General features: G+C 46.6%; 2 protein-coding genes across 2 annotated transcripts; both read right to left on the minus strand.

Annotated features, from left to right (window-relative positions):
- Nucleotides 1-5,235: 5,235 nt before the first annotated feature.
- On the minus strand, nucleotides 5,236-12,141 carry pex11b (peroxisomal biogenesis factor 11 beta). The gene is made up of 4 exons (XM_061255647.1): nucleotides 11,821-12,141; nucleotides 8,447-8,562; nucleotides 7,850-8,051; nucleotides 5,236-7,581 (listed from the first exon to the last, which is right to left on the minus strand). Exons 1-4 carry the CDS (start codon nucleotides 11,874-11,876, stop codon nucleotides 7,167-7,169), a joined length of 789 nt encoding a protein of 262 aa, XP_061111631.1. The 5' UTR covers nucleotides 11,877-12,141; the 3' UTR covers nucleotides 5,236-7,166.
- A 3,174-nt stretch (nucleotides 12,142-15,315) lies between these two features.
- Nucleotides 15,316-23,573, minus strand: rit1 (Ras-like without CAAX 1). The gene is made up of 6 exons (XM_061255247.1): nucleotides 23,252-23,573; nucleotides 20,043-20,171; nucleotides 19,056-19,112; nucleotides 18,662-18,735; nucleotides 15,872-16,063; nucleotides 15,316-15,546 (listed from the first exon to the last, which is right to left on the minus strand). The coding sequence occupies exons 2-6, from the start codon at nucleotides 20,155-20,157 to the stop codon at nucleotides 15,316-15,318; spliced, it is 669 nt and encodes a 222-aa protein (XP_061111231.1). The 5' UTR covers nucleotides 20,158-20,171; nucleotides 23,252-23,573.
- Between the last annotated feature and the right edge of the window lie 165 nt (nucleotides 23,574-23,738).

Raw genomic sequence — 23,738 nt, forward strand, 5'->3', positions numbered from 1 at the left:
TCACCTTCATCCTCCTCCTCCTCCTCCTCCTCCTCATCATCATCATCATCACAGAGATGTGTCACTCCCATAGGTGCACTGCCGGCCCTGCCCCACTCAGCCCAGACCTCAGTGTGCCCCCAAACCGCCCTCCAGTTACACAGGAGCCGGTTGTATAACAAGCCTTATATTTCCCTGTTGGTGTTTTACTTCAGGGATTCATTTCATTTCCCCTCAAGGAAACTTATAAATGCTTTTTGCAACTGCCAAGTGCTCAAGTGAAAACGAATGCATTCAGAACATGCTTGTACATCCCTGTATACATATTGTGACATGTACTACTGTATTTTGGTAAATCTTAGTGTTATAGTACAGTTACTTAAGCTAGTGTTTTATGGCTTAACTTACGAACATCTTAAGTGTAAATTAAGCAAAAAGTTGATGGAAGATTTTGCATAGGGCGTTTCATGCTGGGATATTTAACAATTCCTGACACCTACATATTCCTGCGATTATCTAGTTGGCCATAATGTGGCAGCAGTGCAATGCATGAAATCATGTAGACACGGATCAGGAGCTTCAGTTAATGTTCACATCAACCATCAGAGCATCTCTGAACACCTCTAACCTCTCAAACCTCTAAGCGGATAGGCTACAGCAGCAGAAGACTGAATAAGTAGAAAAAATAAGTCTAATAAATACCTAATAAAGTGCTCACTGAGTGTGCAGAACATTCCCAAAAGTGGGAGCCCCCCTGCGGAAGTCCGCGGCGCGGAGGGGCGATCCTGCCGACCCCTCTCCGCCGTTCCCGCGAGCAGTGATGTCACCGGTGATGTCACGGCCTTTCCCGTGCGCGTGTGTGAGCATCAGGAATGAAAACGGTTAAAAAAAAAAGAAAGAAATACAAATAAACAAAAATTATTCGCCCAATAACAGACCCCCCCCCCCCCCCCCCCGGTCTGCAGGGACTTCAGTACCCACGCATCAATAACAGATTAACAGATTAACTGAACAAACAGCCATTTTAATTCTGTTTTTCAACAAAATTATTCCTCCCACGAGCCTCGCTCCTGTTCGTAAACAAAAGGTGAAGCTCTGGCTTTAACGGGAAAACAGAGTGAGCGAGAGAGAGGGAGAGAGAGAGAGGAAGCGAGGAGATGGAGGGAGGGAGAGAGATAGAGTAAGGGAGAGGGAGAGCAAGAGGGAGGGAGAGAGAGAGTAAGGGAGATGGAGGAAGGGAGAGAGAGATAGAGTAAGAGAGAGGGAGAGAGAAATAGAGAGAGAGGGAGAGAGGGAGAGAGGGAGAGAGATAGAGTGAGGGAGGGAGAGGGAGAGAGAGGGTGGGAGACAGAGAGAAAGAGTTGGAGAGAGAGAGACTGGGAGAGAGAGAGGGAGAGAGAGGGAAATGGAGTAAACTGTTTTTGTTTCTGGTTTATACGGCAGTTCTCCCACCCACGGTATCCGAGCTCCACGTTACATCACAGTGTGTATGCCCAGGGTGAGAGAAAGGGAGAGAAGCCCTTAACGAGCAGCGGGGGTAATTAGACAGCTGCTAATGAATGCATGTGGACTACAGTGAGTAAGGTGGGGGTGGAGGAGAGGAGGAGCCATGCTACACGCTCCCTCCCACACGTGTGCTCATTGCCTTCCTCACACTCTGACGCACACATACACACACGCACACTCATACAGTACATGCACACGGGCCCGAGAGCACACACGTACACACACTCACTCACACAGGCACAAGAGCACACACACACACACTCACTCACACAGGCACAAGAGCACACACACATACACACATGTACACACACACACACACTCACTCACACAGGCACAAGAGCACACACACATACACACACTCACTCACACAGGCACAAGAGCACACACACATACACACATGTACACACACACACACACACATTCACACAGGCACAAGAGCACACACACATACACACATGTACACACACACACACACACACACACACACACAGGCACAAGTGCACGCACAGGCACACATACACACACACACACACATATACGCTCACGCTGGCACACACACACTTACACGGCCAGACAAATGTCAGCAGTCATCACCACACACACCTACAGACGCGATTGGCACACACACACACGCATGCCAACAGAAGTGATTGCCATATGCAAACAGACACACTCCTGAGAAAGAGTCATCTCCACACACGCACCTCCCAGCATCACGTCATCTGGTCCTCCTGCGGATCGCCCACGTTCAGTTCACTGCCATGGGGTTGCTCTCCCCTGGTCCTCCCCCTTCCCATAGTGCACTGGGTTCTTCGCTCAGCTTTAACCCTTCGAACAGCAGGTTCATTTGGAAAGCGTTTGCAGAATTCGAAGTCCGTGTTCTAGAACTCCATTGCCTTTCAATTACCGGTAGCGATTGTTACATCAGCATTAGAATGTTCCGTTAAGAACACTCCCATATTTGTGACCTCACACCTTAAAGGTCAGAAGGTTAGAGGTCAGGCTCCCCCTTCTCTCTCTGACCTTGTAGAAGGTAAGACCCACAATAGTAGACAGACAGTGAAGGGATTAGGTACCCTGTTTTGCTGTCTCTTGCTTTATTGTCCATCAGCTGTAAAGTGAGACTATGAATTATCTGAGCTCAAGTGCCCTAAAACCATTTTCTCTAAACACATGGCAGATGGATGGACAGACAGAGAAACAGGCAGACATCAACTGACATAGTGGGAATAGGCAGAATTTCACCTGTTGTAGGTATGCTAAAATTATATTTGTATGGAGAACAGTGTGTGTGTATATGTGTGTGTGTGTGTGTGTGTGTGTGTTTGAAGACCTCATAGAAAATGGCAATTTTTCCATTTCATTTCAACTACATTTCTTTTCATTTTCTGAATTGGTGGCAAATACCAGAACACAAACAAATAACCTAAAACATTATCTGACTGAGAGGGTAAGAGCTCCCTCTGGTGTCCGTCAGATGAATTGCAGCATGTCGAACAGTTTGTGCTTTATAGCCCTGGTCCGAGAGCCACAGACTCTGCTGGGTTTCATTGTAACTCAACATTTAATCAATCCATCAAAGCCAGACGGATTTATGACACAGTTAACTCAGCATATCAGGTTTTCCTGAGTCTGAATTGGTTGTGGGTTTTACCGCGTGTCCAAAAGCCAAAAGCCCTGTTTCAGGAAGTGGGATTACGAAATTAGCTGGATTACTACAGAGTAAAACTCGGAACCCTCCCGAAACTGGAACACGGAGTGAAGTGAAAAATAGCTGTTCTGGGTTTTCACTCGGTGCAGTTATGCACCTAACTCCTGTTTTCGTGAAATACCACCCAGGAGTGCAGTTTATAGGGAGTAAAGGCTTGTTCTGGCCTGACATGCTCTTAGCTGGCGTTTCTTTCACTGATAAGAGGCAGGAAGAGAGCAGTTGTCAGGAAGCGCAGGTGTGTTTCCTGATCTGTCAGGTGTTCTGGCTGTGCGGCGACGGGGGGGGGGGGAAAGGGGGCAACAACATAAAACCCGAAGATAAGCTTTGTGATATGCCAGTAGGCTGGAGCTTTGTGTGCTGTTAACTCACTGTGTGCTGTTAACTCACCGTGTGCTGTTAACTCACCGTGTGCTGTTAACTCACCGTGTGCTGTTAACTCAGCATGTGCTATTAACTCACCGTGTGCTGTTAACTCATTTTATGCTGTTAATTGTGTGCCGTTAACTCAGTGTGCTGTTAACTCATCGTGTGCTGTTAACTCAGTGTGCTGTCTTCGTGTGCTGTTAACTCACCGTGTGCTGCTAACTCATCGTGTGCTGTTAAGCCATTGTGTGCTGTTAAGTCCTCACTTCTACAAACCACACAGGAGTGGTGTTCTGTGACTTAATTGCATTGAAAGATCAGTAACCGTTGTTCTAGTAATATGCTTTCGACGTGCCTAGTGGACAGTGTAATGTGCGAGTGAATGTTTTATCTAGCAGGGCTGAAGGGGCGAGTGTCTGTCGCGAACCCCTCGTGAGGACAACCCCCGTCTTTCCGGACAAACGGGGAAGAGACACGCGTTTCCGCTCGGTCTCGTTAAGAGAGAACAGGCAGTCCTGCCCCGCCGTACAGGCGGAGAGAGAGAGAGCCCACTGCGATGACTCACGTCGCCATGGCGATTATGCAGTCACTCGACGGCATCACAGCCCCAGTGATGCGGCAGCATTCTAGAACTGGGTCATCGGCCCCGACGCCTGGAGGGCCCCCCCTGCCCCCCGGAGCGGGGATTCCATCGGCCAATCGGACGATTACATTTAAGAGAAGACAAGGGGCTGCCGGAAGAGGCAGTGATGGGCCAGTAGGGGGCGATCTTCCCTCTGAACCAAATTCAGCTTCACCATACACTATACAACACTATACGATGGCCTGTAGCGTAGTGGTTAAGGTACATGACTGGGACAGGTCGGTGGTTCGATCCCCAGTGTAGCCACAGTAAGATCTGCACAGCCGTTGGGCCCTTGAGCAAGGCCCTTAACCCTGCATTGCTCCAGGGGAGGATTGTCTCCTGCTTAGTCTAATCAACTGTATGTCGCTCTGGATAAGAGTGTCTGCCAAATGCCATTAATGTAATGTAATTTTCACCCTGCACTGTAGTTAGCCTCAGGTTATCCTAGCCCAATGGTCTCCAACCCTGGTCCTGGAGAGTTACAGAGTCTGTTGATTTTTGTTGTTTCTCTGCATTTACTTCATTAATTACAGTTGATGACAGTTATCTCACCTCGCCTGGTTATCTGGGTCTCAGCAGGGTACAGATTTAAAGGTGAAAACAAAAACCAGCAGATCCAGTAGCTCTCCAGGACAAGGGTTGGAAACCACTGTCCTAGCCTACAACCCAGAGCTAGCTTGTCCCGGTGTTTAAACAAGCATTTGTTAACTCTGGGTTAATCGATCACACTGGCTACTTTGACATTGTGCTTGGTGATATTTTGGGACTAACCCCCAAAAGTCATTAACCCAGCCCTGGAACAGAGTCAACTAACCCAGGGCTAACGTGGTGCTAGCCCAGTTTAGAATGTCCAAGTGTGAACACTCACTTAGTCCAGTGCTAACGTTGTGCTAGCCAGTGTAAATATGTAGTATGCTTCCAAACCGGAGAAAGAAAGAAAAAAGGAATAAATAAATGACAAATTCTTAATTACATTTTAGCTCTGTCAGGGTAAACCACATATGGTCACATTTTCACCTCGATTCCATCGGCACAAAGTGTCACCATCCGATACCGTTTCATCCATTTATTCAGGCCAAAAAGTTTAATGCATCACAGCAAGAGCATGACGACATGAACCAAAAAAGAAAAATAGCATTCAGTTTTCGCATGACAACATTCGCATTTAATGCCATCAACGGGCGTGGCCGTGTTAAGGTTAGGTTGCATTTTAGAGTCGGGATTTACAGTTTTTCTTCCCAGGGCTTTATTTAAAAAAAAAAAAGAAATTAGAGGAAGACATCTTTAACATACCATTTGCCTTCATAATCATAACCATAAAGTGTTTAAAAATCTGGTTATTTACAATACCATACAATATTTAACATAGTTCCTATGTGCTTGTCGCTCGATGTCTGTACAATAGTTCTGTGATGTCACAGTCACGTGATCGTTAAAAGGCACCCAAGGCGGTTCGTAAAAGAAAACAAAGAGCGGGAAAAAAGCAGGAAGTGATTGGTTGGACGTGCCAGGAATTTTAAAACTCGCATTTCGTGGGTGCTTGGTGCATCCAAGCCAAACACTCTAATATTTTCATATCGAAATATCAACTGACATTTCCCAGAATAAAAATACTCCTACGTTTAATCACCTTATTGCAACGCTAATTAGTTATGCACAGTAAACAACAGTGATGCAAACTGTAATGATGGAGAACGTCCTTGGGTGCCCCTTAAGTCTCTTTAGATTACACAATTATAAAATTCTGTCTGTAATTAACTTCCCAACAGGCAATATTGTGTGAAACCAGGTTCCATAATGAGTTAAAATCTGTAGAGGGTCAGCAACAAGCAACATGCACCCCCTTCTCAACCACGGCCAGTAGAAATTCTGCCATCCCTCAGCACGGCAAAAATAGTTTGGTTCTGTTCACAGTCCTTTTTCACCGACACAAGCAGGCTCACCTCTTTCTCTGAATTTGGAACAGGCCAACACATATATCAAGGGAAGGTGGACAATACCATTACCTTTAAAAGGGGGTGGGAGGGGTGAGACCAACAACCATTCTGTCCACCTTTCAAAGCTCCTGTATGAAATTAGTATTTTAAAACACACACCAATATACAGTATAAGAGTCAGCATTTCAGCGTACACTCCTCCCCAAACTCTCTCACACACACACACACACACACACACACACACACACACACACACACACACACACACACACACACACACACACACACACACACACACACACAAACTATGGCTTCAACTCAGGTCTGAAAAATATAGCAACTGTTAAAACTACATACAGTGTATAGTACAGAATCACATTTTGGGCCCGTGGTCCATGTTAGTTTAACCTCATCTTAAATGAGTAGGGGGGGGCAGAAATACACTCCCCAATCAAAATTTCACAAAGAAATGAATCTCTCTCCACAATGAAACGTGCATCAAAATGAACCCACTGCTCAATAGTGGATCTAGACTGTCCTCTACTGGACACAGTTAGAAGCACAGCCTTCTCTGAAGGATGCGTGTGCGTGTATGTGTGTGTGTGTGTGTGTGTGTGTGTGTGTGTGTGTGTGTGTGTACGCAGGCATGTGTGTGAGTGTGTGTGTGTGCATATGTGTGTGTGTGTGTGTGTGTGTGTGTGCGTGTGTCACACCCTCCAGGAGAACACACTTTAAATCGACTCTGGCAGACAGGTAGTTGATCCCAGACCTAACCTCTCCCACTTCCAAAAAACAAAACAAAAATAAAAGCACACACTCCACCTGCTCCCTGTAAAACCGTGGCAGAGCCCAGAGAAAGAGTACACTGCTTTAGAGAGGGAACAGGCCCTGTCGTGTGTACACACATGTACACACACACACACACACACACACACACACACACACACACACACCACTATCTCTCTCTCACTCTCTCCTTCCTTTCTGACTCCTCTGTAATGACACAGTCCAATCGGAGGGGTCCCGCACTGCCCGCGGGGGGGGGTTACGGTTTGAGTTTGAGCCAGGGGTACAGGATGGTGAGCAGGGAGAGGACGGACGATGTCAGGCCACAGGCCCCCACGAACCCGGGCCCGGTGCGGTACAGGTCCAGCCGGTCCAGGGGGATGAACAGGTCGCACAGGTTCCTGACCAGGTCCAGCAGGAGGGGCGGGTTGCAGCGCAGCACGGTCGTCAGCAGCCGGAGCTCCCGCTGCAGCCGGTTGGTCAGGGCGCTCACGGGGGCGGGGCCCGGGAAGCGCTGGGCGGGGCTCCGGAGCTCCTCCCCAGCCTCCGGGGGCGGGGCCGACGGGCTGGGCCACGCCCCCTTCCCGCCGCCACTCCGAGACTCGCGCTCCATCAGCAGCTTGACCTCGTAGGCGTCGCGCGTCAGGTTCAGGATCAGGGCGAAGAGATAGTACCTGCAGAGGGGCGAGGGGGCTGTTAACGCTCCACCCAAAACCTGCCACTTCAGGCCTGTTCTGGGTCTAGTTTGTTGCCGAGAAAGAGGAACACAAGAATGTACGATGACGGGGGGGGGGGGATTGGTCCCCGCTTAGCTTAATCAACTGTAAGTCGCTTTGGATGAAAGCGTCAACCAAATTCATTACATTTACATTACACCATATCACGACAAGAGCAGGGAAGAGGGGTCATATTCCCGCCACCCTGCTCCACACCCAGACCCACCTGAAGGAGCGCTGGCTCCACTTGGTCTGGTCCAGTTTGGGCAGCACGCCCGTCTTACCGGCCCAGAGCACGTTGTCGCAGGCGAAGTACATGGCGCGGTTGAGGTGCGACACGGTGATGCACAGCCGCAGCACGCAGTCCGACAGGTGGATCGCCCGCTTGGCGGCCTCCAGCGCCTCCGCGGAGTTCCCCAGCCGCATTACTGCGCGCGCACACACACACACACACACACACACACACAATGCGCGTTATTGTATCCAAGTGCAGCTCCATGTTACTGACAGTCAGAACTCAATACAGCTCAAGGCCGACTTATAGTCCAGTGACGTGCAAAGGACGTCGCTGGTAGCACGACATTTGGTAGCCTATAAACTGTTGCCGACTGGAGCGGGTTTATGTTTTTGTTTGCGAAGGACAACGGCCACAGTCTTCGTCGGGCGAGAATAGAACGTTCATGAACACTCCGCGATTTCAGTGGAGCGACACTCGCTGGATTATAAACCGGCTTTAACACCAAGCCTTCCTTCCACGAGCGTCTCTTCTCTTTCAGTGCTGAGGAGTACCCATCGACATCATAACCGCTATCGGCTTACTTACATTTCCGCACCAGGCTCACGTGCGCCTCCAGCTGTTTGATCTTCGTCAGGAGATCGCCGCCCGCCCCGCCCTTCTGCAGCGTGTAGCCTAGCAACGTGCAGGCGTACTGCACGGCCCTGAAGACGGACAACAGTACAATCAATAATCAGGACTTCAATAATTTGGGAGTAATTTTATTTTCCTTAAACAATTATATACTTTTAGCATCACGGTCATCACTTCATACAGTTTTTTTACAATCGTTTTCACACTTGTCTCAAGACCATGTCCACTTTTTCAAAACACTTAACACATTCACCATATCATTAGACTATGTGAACTAAACTGTGGATATTTTTGCATTGCTTTCATACTAAAGGCATTTAATCACCACTTCTTCCAAAATTCATGAATACCTCTCTCAGTCAGTGTTCACTACCAGCAAAAGTTTGTACAAATACAGCAAATGTTGCAGACATTTAGATACTCTGTTCAAAACAGTTAACTTTCAGTTCAAAACCCAATAAAATTCTGATCACTGTGGAAGGAAATATGCTGTATTTTGGCAGATAAATGAAACTATATGCTTGAAATACATACGACAGATCATTCTGATTTGAGCATAAAGTATATTCAGTTTATTCAATTTTTTTTGTTTGCAGCCTTGTTACCATCTATAAAAAAGTGATCATACTTGCATTGAAATGTGCATGTATATAGGGTAAATATAGATGTAGTTGTCACTGAAGAGATTTTTCCACTATTACTGCTGTATATGTACTGCTGAAACACCTGGCTGTCATTTCAGTGAACAACCTACCCAGGTGTTTGTTGTTTGTGCCCCGTTACCACATATATAAAAGGGGCCACCTTTGGATTGGCATTTGCATTCTTTAGCCTTGGTGGGATGCAGCCAGAGGTAGAGGAAGAAGATGTCGTGGAAGAGCAAGAACAGTTGTGTCTGATGAAATCAGAGCCACAGTCATTGATCATGTGGTAAATCATGGTCTGTCCCCGAGGGAAGCAGGTTGAGGGTTCAACCAAACTTGCCTAGATCCACAGTGGCTTCAATAGTGAGGATTTTCTGGCAAACCAACAGGTACTATACAGTATTTACAGCATTCTGACTGAAGGAGTTCAATTGATGTGTATATTACAGTAGTACTGTGATTTGAGAAGTCTCCAGAAAAAGCAGATGTATCAGAGGATGAAACAGTTGTACACTGTCCCCTTTGACAGGAACTCTGAGGGTGTCAAGGAACTCATGTACCAATATGAAGTTTATGAAGGTATATGTGAAGGCCTAGGACCACCACCCACATGAACAGAACACTTCTAGATACAATGGCTGCTGGGTGTATGGACATAACAGTGGAACACATCCAGGGCTGGATAAGGCACACAAAAATATGTTTTCCTCGGTGTATAGCAAGAGATAACATTCGGAGTGATGTTGATGAAAATCTATGGCTAAATGCCATAGGACAGGATGGATGGACCAGGCCAACAGTAGACTTTTGATGCTGATAGGCAGACAATATATGTGCAAATGACTGTATATAGTGAAAATATTGGTTTTTGGGATGTATTTGTTATTGATTGTAATGTATTTTGAGTAATTGATTGTATTGTATTTTTCTTTTCTGAATTACAGTATATTGCACTGTGAGAACAAACGTCAAAATACTGTAAACCCTCTGAAGAATACTGTTGCTTTTGTGATTTGTTTCTTTATCATATATAGTTTTACATTGCACAGTAAAAAATGTTATTCTGGGTTTCCAATATAGTAAAACTTTCATTCATTTACAGTTTACTGTAAATTTACCACACTCAGTCATGACATCTATTGTGAGAGACAAACCAACAGATCAAAAGTTTCTTTAGCTGCTTGGCTTGAAATATTTGTGGATGCAAAAATAGAGGAAAGGGAAACACATAATATATGTATTTAGCAATGCTCCAAGTTGTTTGTGTTTTGTAGTTCATTGAACATTGAGTGACAAAGTAGTCTTATGGGAGAAAGCATATGCTATAGTTATGGCAGCATGAGTCACTTTTGGGTGAAATATTAAGTGTTTTGGTGGTTGAAGTGCATTTTGCACCAAAAGTTAACTGATGTGCTCAGGTGCGTGTTTCAAAAGCACACTGTGTGAAGAGTTTTGCAAAAGACGACATGGTATTGAGACAAGTATGAAAACGATTGTAAAAAACTGTAAAATACTATTTTGAGTATTCACCAAAGACAGGGATCGTCAAACAGCCCATATAACTCACCTGTGTGCACACCAGGACAAGTAACTGGTGCAATGTCTTTTTGTTTTTTCTTTACCTTTAAGATGCAATGTTTATCTGGAATTAATATCTCATGTTAATTATGCTCGGGGAATAAGTTTAAAAGCATTAACTGCAAAGATGTTCTATACAAATACTTTTTTATATAATTAATGACATAAGTAATGTTTTACAGTGAATGTTCTGCCCTGCTCAACGGGGAGATGAAAACAGTGGCGACCCACTTCTATTCAACCCACAATTCACCAGGCCCACAAGTTCTGGAACTGTTGATCTAAAGCCGAGGCGACCAATGAGGAGAGCCACAGGTTTCCAGTCGTTGTTTGACAATTACAGCCAGTGATTGGAGGGAGGCATCAATCACCTGCATCCCAGGTGTCAATCAACGGGATCACAGCGTAGCTTTGAAGCCATTTGAGCATGCCAGAGTATTTATGTGCAAATGCGCATAAATGCGTAAAATATTACATTTGTACATCACACTGGACATACGAATTTGGTGAGAAATTAAATAATTATATGATAAGTTAGCTGGTATGTTACGTTCGCGTAGGGTTAGTTAAACAACCACTGCCGTTAAGCACTTAACTCGCTAAACCTTCAGTTTCATAGATGCATATACAATTTGTACGGATGTATAAGCTAACGCTCGCTCGCTAGATTGTGAATGAACACTTTCAGCAAATGTATTTAATGACCTAACTTTGCCAGCTGATAGCTTAATGGCAGAAGATTAGCTATCTTAATAGTAGCAAATCATGTCACTAGTTTAAGGGCAGTTGGGGTTTTTTTAACGGTTACGTTTCTTATTTTAGATTTGAGCAAACTAAGGTTACGCTATTGTCTAGAAATTGTTCGTAAAGCATCAGTTCGTGGAAACGGCGTGAGATAAGTTTTGTTCGGCAACTGACAAGCTAGCAGAGCCTGCAAGAGTAAAGTGCATCATTTTATGTCCATTAGAGGCCCGATGAATAATTCAGTTGCAAAAACAAGCTAGCTAACTATAACGTTAATGCTGCAAACTAAACGCGTTGTTATCAGCAAAAATGCGTTGGCTGATTGACAGACACCCCGATAATAGTAATATTGGCATACTTCACCTGAAAAGCTTCTCTTTGGCTTGGCTCTGAGCATTGAAACGAACCCACGAATCCATGTTTCTTCAACTGGGAACGACTTCCACTCGTAACCCAGGCTATAGTGGGGCCTTCCTCCGGCGTAGGTTCAATGTCACCCTACAGCGTATGTCGAGTCAATAAGATAAATCTCCTTCGGGAGAACGGATCAGCTTAGCAATACATGGACTGTGGTGCGTTGTGGTATATGAAACCGTTCCCGAAACGGCCAAGCCTTTGGTCACATGTACTAGCCAGTTAGCAATATTAGCTAATATGTTCACTTTGACATGAACTTTGGTTGTACACAACGACGGTGTCTTAAGAGGGACAGAAATGGAATGTTGCCAGCTGAAAGTGCGTTCGCTAATAAATCTAAAATACGGAATGTTTTAAAGTACTAGAAAATTACGGTACAGGTACACAAATTACCTGGCCATGTACGGAATTTTCCCAACTACAGGTATTGTGATTAGTTTACAATAGATAGGTTTATAATTCCGATACCCGAACACGATTAAAGGAATTGGTATGTCGCTCCTAAGATTACATGCAATTTCCAAAATAAATTGGGATAGAAAAGTTGCTTGATCACTTATTCGTATTAGCATACCAAGCTAAATCACCGAGAAGCCCCTTCCAGTCTCCGGGGTTCTTATTCATATAATTGTTCAAATCTTTGATACTGTGGGGTAAGCCTAATTTCCTCATATGTGTCGTATTTAAGGGCAACAAATTGGTATCCCTGTTTATATTTCTAACGTAGATCCAAATTGATCTTTTACTCAGCGATTACACTATAATACACTATGTTCATTTATTGGTTCATTTAAACCATCATTGTAAACCAAAATTGTAGTTCTTGTCATATTTGCCTGTTAAAAAAACAAAAACAATTACGCAATGGCCACGCGGGGGCGTATAATAAACGGACCTGACCATACAATCTCGCCTCGAGGGTTACTCCTGTTATTTCCGTTTCTAAGAAACTCCTATGAACACCAAACATCATGAAACGGACCCCAAAAAAAACAATTTTCGAAAAATTTCAGTCCTTTTTATTCTAGCATGTTAAAAGAAAATAAATTAAGGAAAACACAATAATCAACCACGCTGATAAGAAAATGACATCAAAAACAAACACGCAAAACAAACGCGCGCACACACACTCACACACACACACACACACACACACACACACACACACACAACTAACAGCACTGTCTAGTACATGGCCCCATATAAAACATTTTTAGAAAGCATTTAGTACTGCCAGAGCTCACATACAGTCAAGATGCAAAATATAACGGGGTGTAATAAGTGCACCGCTGGTGGTTCGGTCCCCTAGTGACCGCTATAAACAGAAGTCATGTTCAGATCCCATTGTGGAGAGGCGTAAGCCATTCAAGTCTTTAATATTACAGAGCAGGGGCCTTGCAGTGCCTGTGCAGACCAATCAGATGACAGAGGAGCCTGCAGTGCCAGTGCAGACCAATCAGATGACAGAGGAGCCTGCAGTGCCAGTGCAGACCAATCAGATGACAGAGGAGCCCTGCAGTGCCTGTGCAGACCAATCAGATGACAGAGGAGCCCTGCAGTGCCAGTGCAGACCAATCCGATGACAGCAGGGCAGTGCCCCTGGTGCCACATCCAGGACTTATCTGAAAATCTAATAAAAACTAGGGTAAATACCCACTCTAGTGTCCACCTTTTCTGAAAGCCTACCAAAGACTTGGGTAAATATTGGTTCTAACGTCTGACCGCGCTGAACAGCTACCAAAGGTCACGGTAAATGTATGAATAAACTCGTTTTCAGAACACCTACCAAATACTGGGATATATATCAGTTTTAGGGTACGACTGCACTGAGAGCCTACGGAATACTGGGGTAAATATCCAACCGTGCCAAAAACCAACCAGGAAACAGGGAAGATATCAGTGTCCACAGTATCCAAAAAAAAACACAACTAGGGTAAATATCATCTCTAACATCCAGCTGCCCCAAAAAGGGGAATTAGTATCCTCTATATTGTCCAGCTGTGCCAAAAATTAGGATAAATATCATCTCTATTGTTCAGCTGGGCAGGAAACTAAGGTAACATCAACTCCATCAAACGGCTGCGCTGAAGACTTCGGTAAATAAATATCCTAGCTAACCGTCAGGACTGAGAATCTGCGGAATCGTCCATGCACCAAGATGCCTTCTGCGCTCTTCTTTCTACGTCGGCTAGCTTACGGTAAGCTTACAAGGACGTCGCCCGCCTATATACCGCTTCCCACAATGCACTGCACAAGATCATGTGCAAGGCCTGCTTCTACTGTAAACGAACTTGATAATCGTCTGATGTGAATTAGAACCATTTGCACACGATAACAAAATGGTGGCTGGTACGGTTATGTTGCATCTTGCCGCCCTCGTCTGGGAAGAGTGCGAATGCAAGTCTGGACAAAACAAAAGTGGGTTATGTATGGGTTTTGTGTGATTGACACAAACTATCCGGAATGCTAAGGCTATATATGTTAGCTAGCTGTGGCTTTTAAAACGCGTTATGTAGCAGTTGTACAAACTGACATGCAGTCATGCCAGAAGACAAGAAACCAACCAACTGTACCAAGCATCATTTTCATATCATGTATAATAAATATTAAAATAAAATTAAAAAAACAACAAAAGGTTCTCTGCACATTGACACAGTGTATAGTATATGGCCAGCAGACTGCATTTGGACTATAATTCACAGAGAACCTGTTTGTGGCATCACAAAAAAAACAACAGAAAAACAAAGACATCAGCTTTCTCTATGCCCCTAATATCTCCCTATACCTCTCTATCTTTCCTTCTGTCTCTCTCTCAGACCTTCTCCTGACATCCACAGTCCCTCAATCCTGCTCTTCTCCCCAACGTTTCATCTCCCTCCTTAACAGTCCTCTCCTCCGTCAAACGCAGCCCTCTCTCAATGTAGGGTAGCCTCCTTTTCTGAATATCCATCTTTCTGTTTCCCTGACCTCTCTTCCGTCTTTTTCATCCTAATCCCTCTTTCTCTGCGGTGTGTGCTGCCCCACCGTGACCCACCCCACCCTAAAGGCCCGTCCACACCAAGAACGATACAACGATCAGGATGCGAGCTTCCATGCCGATCAACGATAACCTTCTGAAAAACGGCCATTCTGAACGTGAAGCCGTGCAAATTGTAATGGATTTTTAATTTGGCTGTCAAGTGTTTTTATCGTTCGGGCACTTGGATCAGAACGATTTTTAAAATGATACATTTATAGTTATAGTCATTTATAGTTATAGTCATTTAGTCAAAAATCATTCTGAAAGCGATCCCAACAACAACAGTGAACGCCCAACATCCACTTGAGTTAGAGCGATTTTTAATACTATATATTTATTGTTGAAGTTATCATTGTTGGTGTGGATGGCGCTTAACTCCAGCCCCCCCGCCCCCCTTTCCCCCCTGCCCCCCCGCCCCTCCCTCAGTGCTCGGAGTGCTGTTTCCTCTGGAAGGGGGACCTCAGGCGGGTCCAGAAGGAGTGGTGTCGCCGCGACTTCCTCTCGCCCCCCCGGGACGCCTCCTCCTCCCGCTGGCGGATCTGGCGCACCAGCGCCACGAACACCTCGTCGATGTAGTAGCGGAAGGCCGCCGACGTCTCGAAGAAGGGGCACTGGAACTCCCGCGCCAGCCCCCGGCCCTCCTCCACCGACACCTGGCGGACGGGGAAGGACTCGCTGCAGGTTAGTGAGAACACCGAGGCGGGGCAGCGTGCCAAACGTTGCGAAAAGTGTTGTGAAAATGTTGTGAAAACGTTGTTGCGAAAATTGTTGCACACCGCTGGGAGAAAACGCATCAGTGAACACGGAAACCGTAGAGAGGCGTTTTTCCCAAACGTTCTCCAGGTCTGTTAGTGAGTGTGGTGGGAAAAGGGGGGGGGGGGGGGTCAGTGTGATCATGTGACCCACCCCGCGCGTGTGCGTGACCTCGCGGGCGTGTTAGCGTCGCGGGCGTGTTAGCGTCGGGTGATCGCGGCTCACCTGCCGGAGGTGCGCCAGGTCGGACTTGTTGCCCACCAGGACGACGGGCGTGTCCACGGTGCGCCGCACGCGGTAGATGAGCTGCTTGAACTGCCGCGCCTCCTGGAAGCTGCGCCGGTCGGTGATGGAGTACGAGATGATGAAGCCCTCCCCGGCGCGCATGTACTGGTCCCGCATCGCCGTGAACTCCGCCTGGGGGGGGCAGAGTCAGAGGTCAGAGGTCGCCCAGTCGCAGAGCAGAGCAGGAAATGCCAAGCAGTGGAGTGGAAGTTGCTGATGACATCAGAATATGGAACCCAGCCATTTCTGACATGTAGAATGGATGTGGCTGGTGACATCATAATGCGGAACACAACCACTTCCGACATGCGGTAGAATGTAAGTGGCTGGTGACATCATAATGTGCCGCTACTGACATGCAGTGAATGGAAGTCACCGTGTCACTACGTTCCAGCCTTGATGATATCACAATTCCCTGCACGCCCCATCCCCTTCCGCTGAAGACATTCTGTGCCTTTTTTCATCCTCCGTTCCAGCCTAATGTCTTAATTATTTAACCAGAGCCAGTAAATGAATCCCTGGCCGTGTATAAAGTGCTGGATGAAGGACGTCTCTAAAAGCCCTCAGGACCGCCTGTATCCAGGACCGAGAGAAAGAGTGGAACGTTTTTGGCGGCCCTGACTGCTGGGCTGTCGCTCTTGTAGCTGAATTACTCTGGCTAATGAAACACCTGTCCTGGGTCCAGACCGCACAATATTCTGCAGGCCCGTTTACGATCCCCTTCAGACGGACGGAATCCGCCAGAGAAATGATTTAACCGACCGCATCTTCCAAACATGTTCAAGAGGAGAGGAGGAGGGGAGGGAAGAGAAGAGAAGAGAAGAGAGGGAGAGAAGACGAGAAGAGAGGGAGATAAGAAGAGACAAGGCTCTGGAGAAAGGCACTGCTACACCCACAGGGCAGAGGGAGGGACAGAGGAGTTTATAGAGATAGAGACAGAGATCAGTACAGGGGATGAAAAAAAAACAGAGGGAGGGAGGGAAGGAGGGAGAGAGCGAGCCAGTGACCGGGATGATGTAAGTGTCTGTGTCTAAGAAAGAAGGGGAGGTGATTCACTGATATTAGAGCGAGAGACAGAGAGAGAGACACGGGCGCGGTAGCCTGTTGTCGAGGCGCATGTATGAACAGGCTCTGAGTGACACCGCAGGGGGAGGGGCTACCTGCTCGCACCTGAGCCGGCAGTCTGTGGAAAAGTACTCCGGGGCGTGTACTCTGATGTCATAGCCGCTGTGTCACCGTGGCGACGGCTGTGAGTGTCACCCCGGTTGTGCACACTCTGTCGTCGGGGTGTTTTTGCGTTTCGGCGATATCCCTGTGTTATGGGTGCCCGGGCCTAGCCGTGGGGGCCTGGTGAGAATACCAGTTTGCCTTCCGACCCATTACCTGGGCTTAGATTGCAAAACCACCCACGGACCACGTGCAGACTGCGGCAGCAATTGCATAATAATTAAAAGCATAAGTGATTAAAGGGGTTGGCCCTCGTCACGCTCCCCTGCTCTTTACTGGGGGCGACATGGCTCAGGCAGTAAGAGCAGTCGTCTGGCAGTCGGAGGGTTGCCGGTTCGATCCCCGCCCGGGCTGTGTCGAAGTGTCCCTGAGCAAGACACCCAACCCCTAAATGCTCCTGACGAGCTGGTCGGTGCCTTGCATGGCAGCCAATTGCCGTTGGTGTGTGACTGTGTGAGTGTGTGTATGAATGGGTGAATGCGAAGCATCAAATGTACAGCGCTTTGGATAAAGGTGCTATATAAATTCCAACCATTTACCATTTACTGTCTGCTGCATAACAGCATCTGTTCTACACTGTGTAATGTTGTGATCCTGCACCTCTCTTTCACTCGGCGTAACAGTGCGGCTATTGCACGCTATGATGCGCCCGTTTCACCGGGTATGATGTCACGGCTGCCGCGATACGGTGCCTTTGTATCACAGCTGTGATGTCATACCTGAGTTTTTCTGCTGCGATGTCAAGGCAGTGAGAGTACACTGCTTCTGTGATGTCACGCCTGAATTTCCCTTCATGATGTCACCGCTGCGTGTTGCTACACGCTGCTATTCTCGGCGTTGCGGTTGCTGTCAGGCTCGCGCGCGGCTTCCGCGTCAAAGCGAGAGGGGGAGGGCCTCCGAAGCGAAAGAGGAAGAGCGCGGGGGGAAAGGGGAACAGGACTGTGTGGGAAGACAGGCCATCGAGTGACACAGAAAAGTGAGAGAACTGCTTCAAACGGCTCCCTGCAACCCTTGTGAAAAGCCACGAATGTGAAAGATTACACGTGAAAGAGCATTACGTCCGAAGAACGTACAGTATGTCTTAGAACAGGGATCATAAACTCTGGAACCTCAAATCCAAATCCGGCCCTGGTTTTCTTCTCTCCCGGGTAATTAGAGCTAGTGATTGGCCAGACTGTCTTCACACCTGACTCCCAGGTGAAAGGAGGGCCAGCAGTTCTCAGTCCCTCAAGGACCGTGATTTGCTGGCCCCTGTCTTAGAATACTGTAATTAACCTTAAATGTTGACACTCATCTGTCCAAACCATCATAAGTGTGTCTTCACAAGGTCTTCATAACTTCGCCATGACCTCAGTTTGTGACCACTGAAACACTCCAATACACCAGGTCTTTTCACCGACCGTTATAAAGTGTTAATAACACGAGTGCGGTATGTTTACGAATGCTGTATAAAGCGGTTATTACATGCTCTTTAAGGTGTTATAAAGGCAGGGGCTCACCCACCTGTCCTGCTGTATCCAGGATGTCCAGGTTGGCGGGCTCGTCGTCAATGCGTATCTGCGTCTTGTAGGCGTCCTCTGGGGAGAGAAACGGGGGGGATTAGGGCGGGGCGGGGCGCGGGGGGGGGGCAGGTGGTGTAGGAGGTGGTGTAGAAGGTGTAGGAGGTGGTGTAGAAGCAGGAACAGTGGGTGTGGGTGTGTACCCTTCTGTAGGACCGGGCGGGGCAGCAGGGGAACACACCACAAACAGAGTTTACAGACAAACACACACACATCACACACTCACATCACAAAGAGACTCAGAGTTTACAGACACACACACACACACACACACACATCACAAACAGACTCAGAGTTTACAGACACACACACACACATCCACACACACACATACTCACCTATGGTGGGGTCGTGGTCTTCAGGAAACCTGTGGCTAATGAACTGCATGATAATGGCTGAGGAGAGAGAGGGGTAGAGGGTGAGATTCTGGGTAACGGGACCCTGTGTGTGTGTGTGTGTGTATGTGTGTGTGCGAGTCCAAAGACATGGGGCATTCACAGGGCGTTGCAGTAAAAGAGCCTGTGTGCTCAGGTAACCTGCCCTGAATAAATAAAGGTTAATAAATACATAAATATGTGTGTGTGACGCATGCCTGGGTGTGTACTGTATGTGTGCATTTGTGAGTGTGTATGTGTGTGTGTGTGTGTGTGCTCATTCCTGTGATGACAGGGAGTGAGTACTGAATGATTTCTGCCTTTTAGTCTTTATGATCCCACCGATGCAATTACCGCTACCTACACCAGGTGAATACTTCCAGTCTCCACGGCAACAGCAGCCGCAAAAAGGAAAACAGTTGCTAGGTGCCACAGCATCAAGGCCGTGACCCCGCCCCCTGTTGCTAAGAGGCCCGAGAGACCAGAAGGCTGAGAGAGAGAGAAAGAGAGAGAGAGAGAGAGAGAGAGAGATGGAGATGGAGAGGAGGGAGGGAGAGAGAGAGAGAGAGAGAGAGCCAAAAACCCTGCTACCTGATTACTGGGGAGTGATGGAGACAGTGAGAGAGAGTGTGATGGAGAGAGTGAGAGTGATGGAGTGGGAGGGAGAGACCGAGGAAAAGGGGAACTGAATCTGAATCTGAGTGAGATGTGAGTGAGAGAGACAGGAAGGGAACGGGTGAGCGAGACACAGAAAGAGTGGAGCACAGGATAGAGAGGAGAGAGGGGGATGGCAAGAGGGAATAACAGATGGAGGAAGAGAGACAGGGTCAGAGCTAGGGAGGGAGGGAGGGAGGGAAGGAGAAGGGAGATGGAGGGATGGAGGAAGAGTACGGGAGATGGTATGAGCTACAGAGAGAGAGGGAACATGGGAAAAGAGGAGTGTTTACTCACCGCTCTTCCCCACCCCTCCTTCCCCCAGCATCACCAGCTTGTACTCTCGGGACAGACCCCCTGTGGCCCCCGGCCCCCGGCTTCCTGTGGCCCCTGGCCCCCGCACTGACTCCATCCACAAACCTGGGCCTGGAGCCACAGAGAAACACATTATTATTATTATTATTATTATTATTATTATTATTATTACCACAGCCAGAGAGACATTATTATTACTGTTACTATTATTATAACAGTCAGAGAGATGATTATTACTATTAAATGGAGAGATTATCATTACTATTTAATGGGAAATTCTTGCATTTATGTAGCGCCTTTTTCCAGAGCGCTGTACAATTGGTGCTTCTCATTCACCCGTTCATACAGACACACACACACACACACACACACACCATGCCAGCCATGCAAGGCACAAATCAGCTCGTCAGGAGCATTTGGGGGTTAGGTGTCTTGTTCAAGGACACTGTGACACACCCAAGACGGAATCGAACCGGCAACCCTCCGACTGAGCTAATGTCGCCCCCAAGTAATTATCTTACCGCCCCCTAGTACTAGTATTAAGATAAGATGTAGCTACTTTATTGAACCCTGTGAGGTAATTTATCCTATTCATGATTAGTAGTGTTGATAGTAGTCATATCAGGCCTGAGAATTCATCGCTGTGGCCCTGATTATTATTTATAGTATTTTGTAATTTTCCATCTTTGTTTCACTGCGTGTTTTGGCCTTGGGCTGCATTTCTAACGCATCTTGAAGGTGATATTTGTGTTTTTTTCTCTTTCCACTTGTCTTGTTTTAGACGAGGCTTCCTCATCACCATCGGCCTCATATTTCCTCGTTCCGCAGTTCATACTCCCTGCTGTGTAGAGTCGCTAATATTCTTTGATGGGATGTGATGGATGATGTGTCTTGGCAATAACTCTAACTTGTTTTTCGAGAGAGAGAGAGAGAGAGAGAGAGAGAGAGAGAGAGAGAGAGAGAGAGAGAGAGAGAGAGAGAGAGAGAGAGAGAGAGAGAGAGAGAGAGAGAGAGAGAGAGAGAGAGAGAGAGAGAGAGAGAGAGAGAGAGAGAGAGAGAGAGAGAGAGAGAGAGAGAGAGAGAGAGAGAGAGGGGGCGGTTCGCTGACTGCAGTGTCTGGGGTAAAAATGAGCCGGCGGTAATACTGATGTGTTCATCTTGTTATCGGCAGTAGATTGAAGGTTGTCCGCACTCAGGGCCAAATAGGCCCGGGAGCACTTCGCAGACGGGAATGAAAAGCTAATCACACAGCGAGGATTCTGCAATCACAAGTACCGCTACCGCTGAAAGGTCATTCATCTACTTGCCTGAAGCCGACAACAATGACTCATGAAACGCTCGCGGGGTGACTAGACTAGAAATTCTGCAGGCGCTTACATAGCTCTTCTGACGATGGACGGGCCCACGACACCGTTTGCACCCTTGGACAAAAGAGGAACTGGCTAATTATAGCGCACTCTCATGTGATAATGCCAAAGGCCACTGAGTGGCCCGTTAACATGTGACATTCACCCCGGGAGCGCTGCAGTTGTAGCCGCTGCCACGCTAAATGTGCTACGAGCCGCTCATTCCCGTGCAGTGTGCACCCAATTCGACAATCTAGCAAAACTACATACGTTTGCCAAATTATTATGCCAATTAGTGTCTGAATGTCGTTCAGACGTGAGTGAGAAATTGTTGTCGTCGCAAGGTCAGCCCACACGGTGGGTGTGTGCATGTTTTGGCAATCACAACATAGTTCACGGCTGTGGTTCTTTGTCTATGGGACGAAACGTTTACAGGGAATTGTTTTTTGTTGTTGTTTTTTTCTGAGAAAAATGAATCAACCATTTTCAGACAAATTCAGTGTTTCGTTGCAATAGAATTATACGTCTTGGATGTAGCTATCTAATAATTATAAGACATTGGCCTAGTAATACTTTTCAAAGTGGACTAAAGCTATAACTACAAATGTAGAATGTTTTATATTAATCTACGGATTGGCACCCAGCAGTTGCTTGCAAATCCTTGCGCGCTGTGTGAAATCCCTCAATGTAAACTGCCTTCAATTAACTTCTTAATTGTATGTGAATTAAATGTAAATGTGGTGGATTGCCCTGGATCGGCGTAACCACGTTTCGCTGCCCCAGAGACTTACTCTCTCTTTACAACTGCAAGGTTAAAGTCGGGTCCCATTCAAAGCAAGAGCAATTCTTAGACTACCACCAAACAGTAGCCTTGTTGTTGGTACAAGGACGTGACGCGAGAACCCAGCGGGCACGGCCGTGACGCCCTTCCCTAGTTCTCTTGATCAAGAGTGAACTCTGCAGGCACTACGCCTAGGAAAGACCCCGGGCTTGCAGTTCAGCTAGGCCTGGGAAGTTAGTCATTTTAAATTCATCGACTATATTTATCTATATATCTTTTTTTTTAATACAGCACATTGTGAAGCGGTAAACTGACATGTTTAAACAGAAATGTGGTCAGAAATAACGTAATCAGACATAGCAAGCTAATAATAGGAAAGCTCATGCTAATAGGAGAGATACCCAAATATTTTCCTAAATGTCAGATTGGCTACTACTACCATCAAATCAAATTGCATGCGCTGCATCACATTATTGAACTCACGTTACGTCTGTTATTATGTCTAAATAAGCTAGTGTTTAACTGGTGTAGCCCTCTTAACTAATAGCAAATGGGGAGACTACTGGATTATAAATACGAGGCTAATTTAAAACAGCAATATTCTGTTCCACATGAACAGGTGGGTATAATCTCTTCGCTGCAAGTACTTTTTGGAGTTCCCAAAGTCATCCAAACAAAAGACTTTTTTTCCAGCAAGTTGCACTGACGTGAGCAGCTAGAATGCTGAAAGGGCGAAATGAATTACGGTTTGAGGGCGAATTCAATTCCCTAGTTTCAGCCGCAACTGGAAACAAAGGTCTGTGTGATGGAAAGTGGACACGTTATACCTTTGCTAATATAAAAACTTTCTTTTATTTTCTATTTTGTTTACAACTTTTATATCAAATGTGCACCAGGTAGCTATCTGTGTTAACCCAACGCTTTGTAGAAAAACACCATGAAAACTTAGCAAGACATAGTTAGCCGATCATTGTAACTTTGGGTTGGATATTCTTAAGGGAATGAAGAATATATACAGGCCTATCGCTACTGTAGACCGTTGTAAGATATACAGATACACTCACCTGTGTCACTGAACCTCCAGCTTCATAATTATTTTGGTATTGTTGCTATAGTCAATAAGTGCCAAAGTTAGAAGTTGTCCTGTGAGCGCACGCAATGCAGACGCAGTGTAAACACACGACGAACCACTGACCGAAGCAGCCCCAGCGACTGGGTCCCACAGCCCGACGGGTATGTGTATTTGAGAGGGAAGGCTATAGCTACACTGTCCCTCGGCCGCTTGCGGTTGTGGTTTTTAGATACAGCCTGGAGTCTAAATTTGTCTGCGATAACAACTCATTTCTATTTAGTTTACGGAAGGGTGGAGCTTTTTTTTTTGTACTTGCTCCACTTGGTGCTACTCGCTGCATATGTACTGTGACTTGCATAGTGTGTGTGTGTGTGTGTGTGTGTGTGTGTGTGTATGTGTGTGTGTGTGTCTGCGCATTCTTACCCTTTTACTACTAAGCACGAATAAGCATGCGTTCTGCACCACACGAATGGAAAACT

This window comes from Conger conger, chromosome 9, assembly GCF_963514075.1.
Source record: "Conger conger chromosome 9, fConCon1.1, whole genome shotgun sequence".
NCBI classification, from domain to species: Eukaryota; Metazoa; Chordata; class Actinopteri; order Anguilliformes; family Congridae; genus Conger; species Conger conger.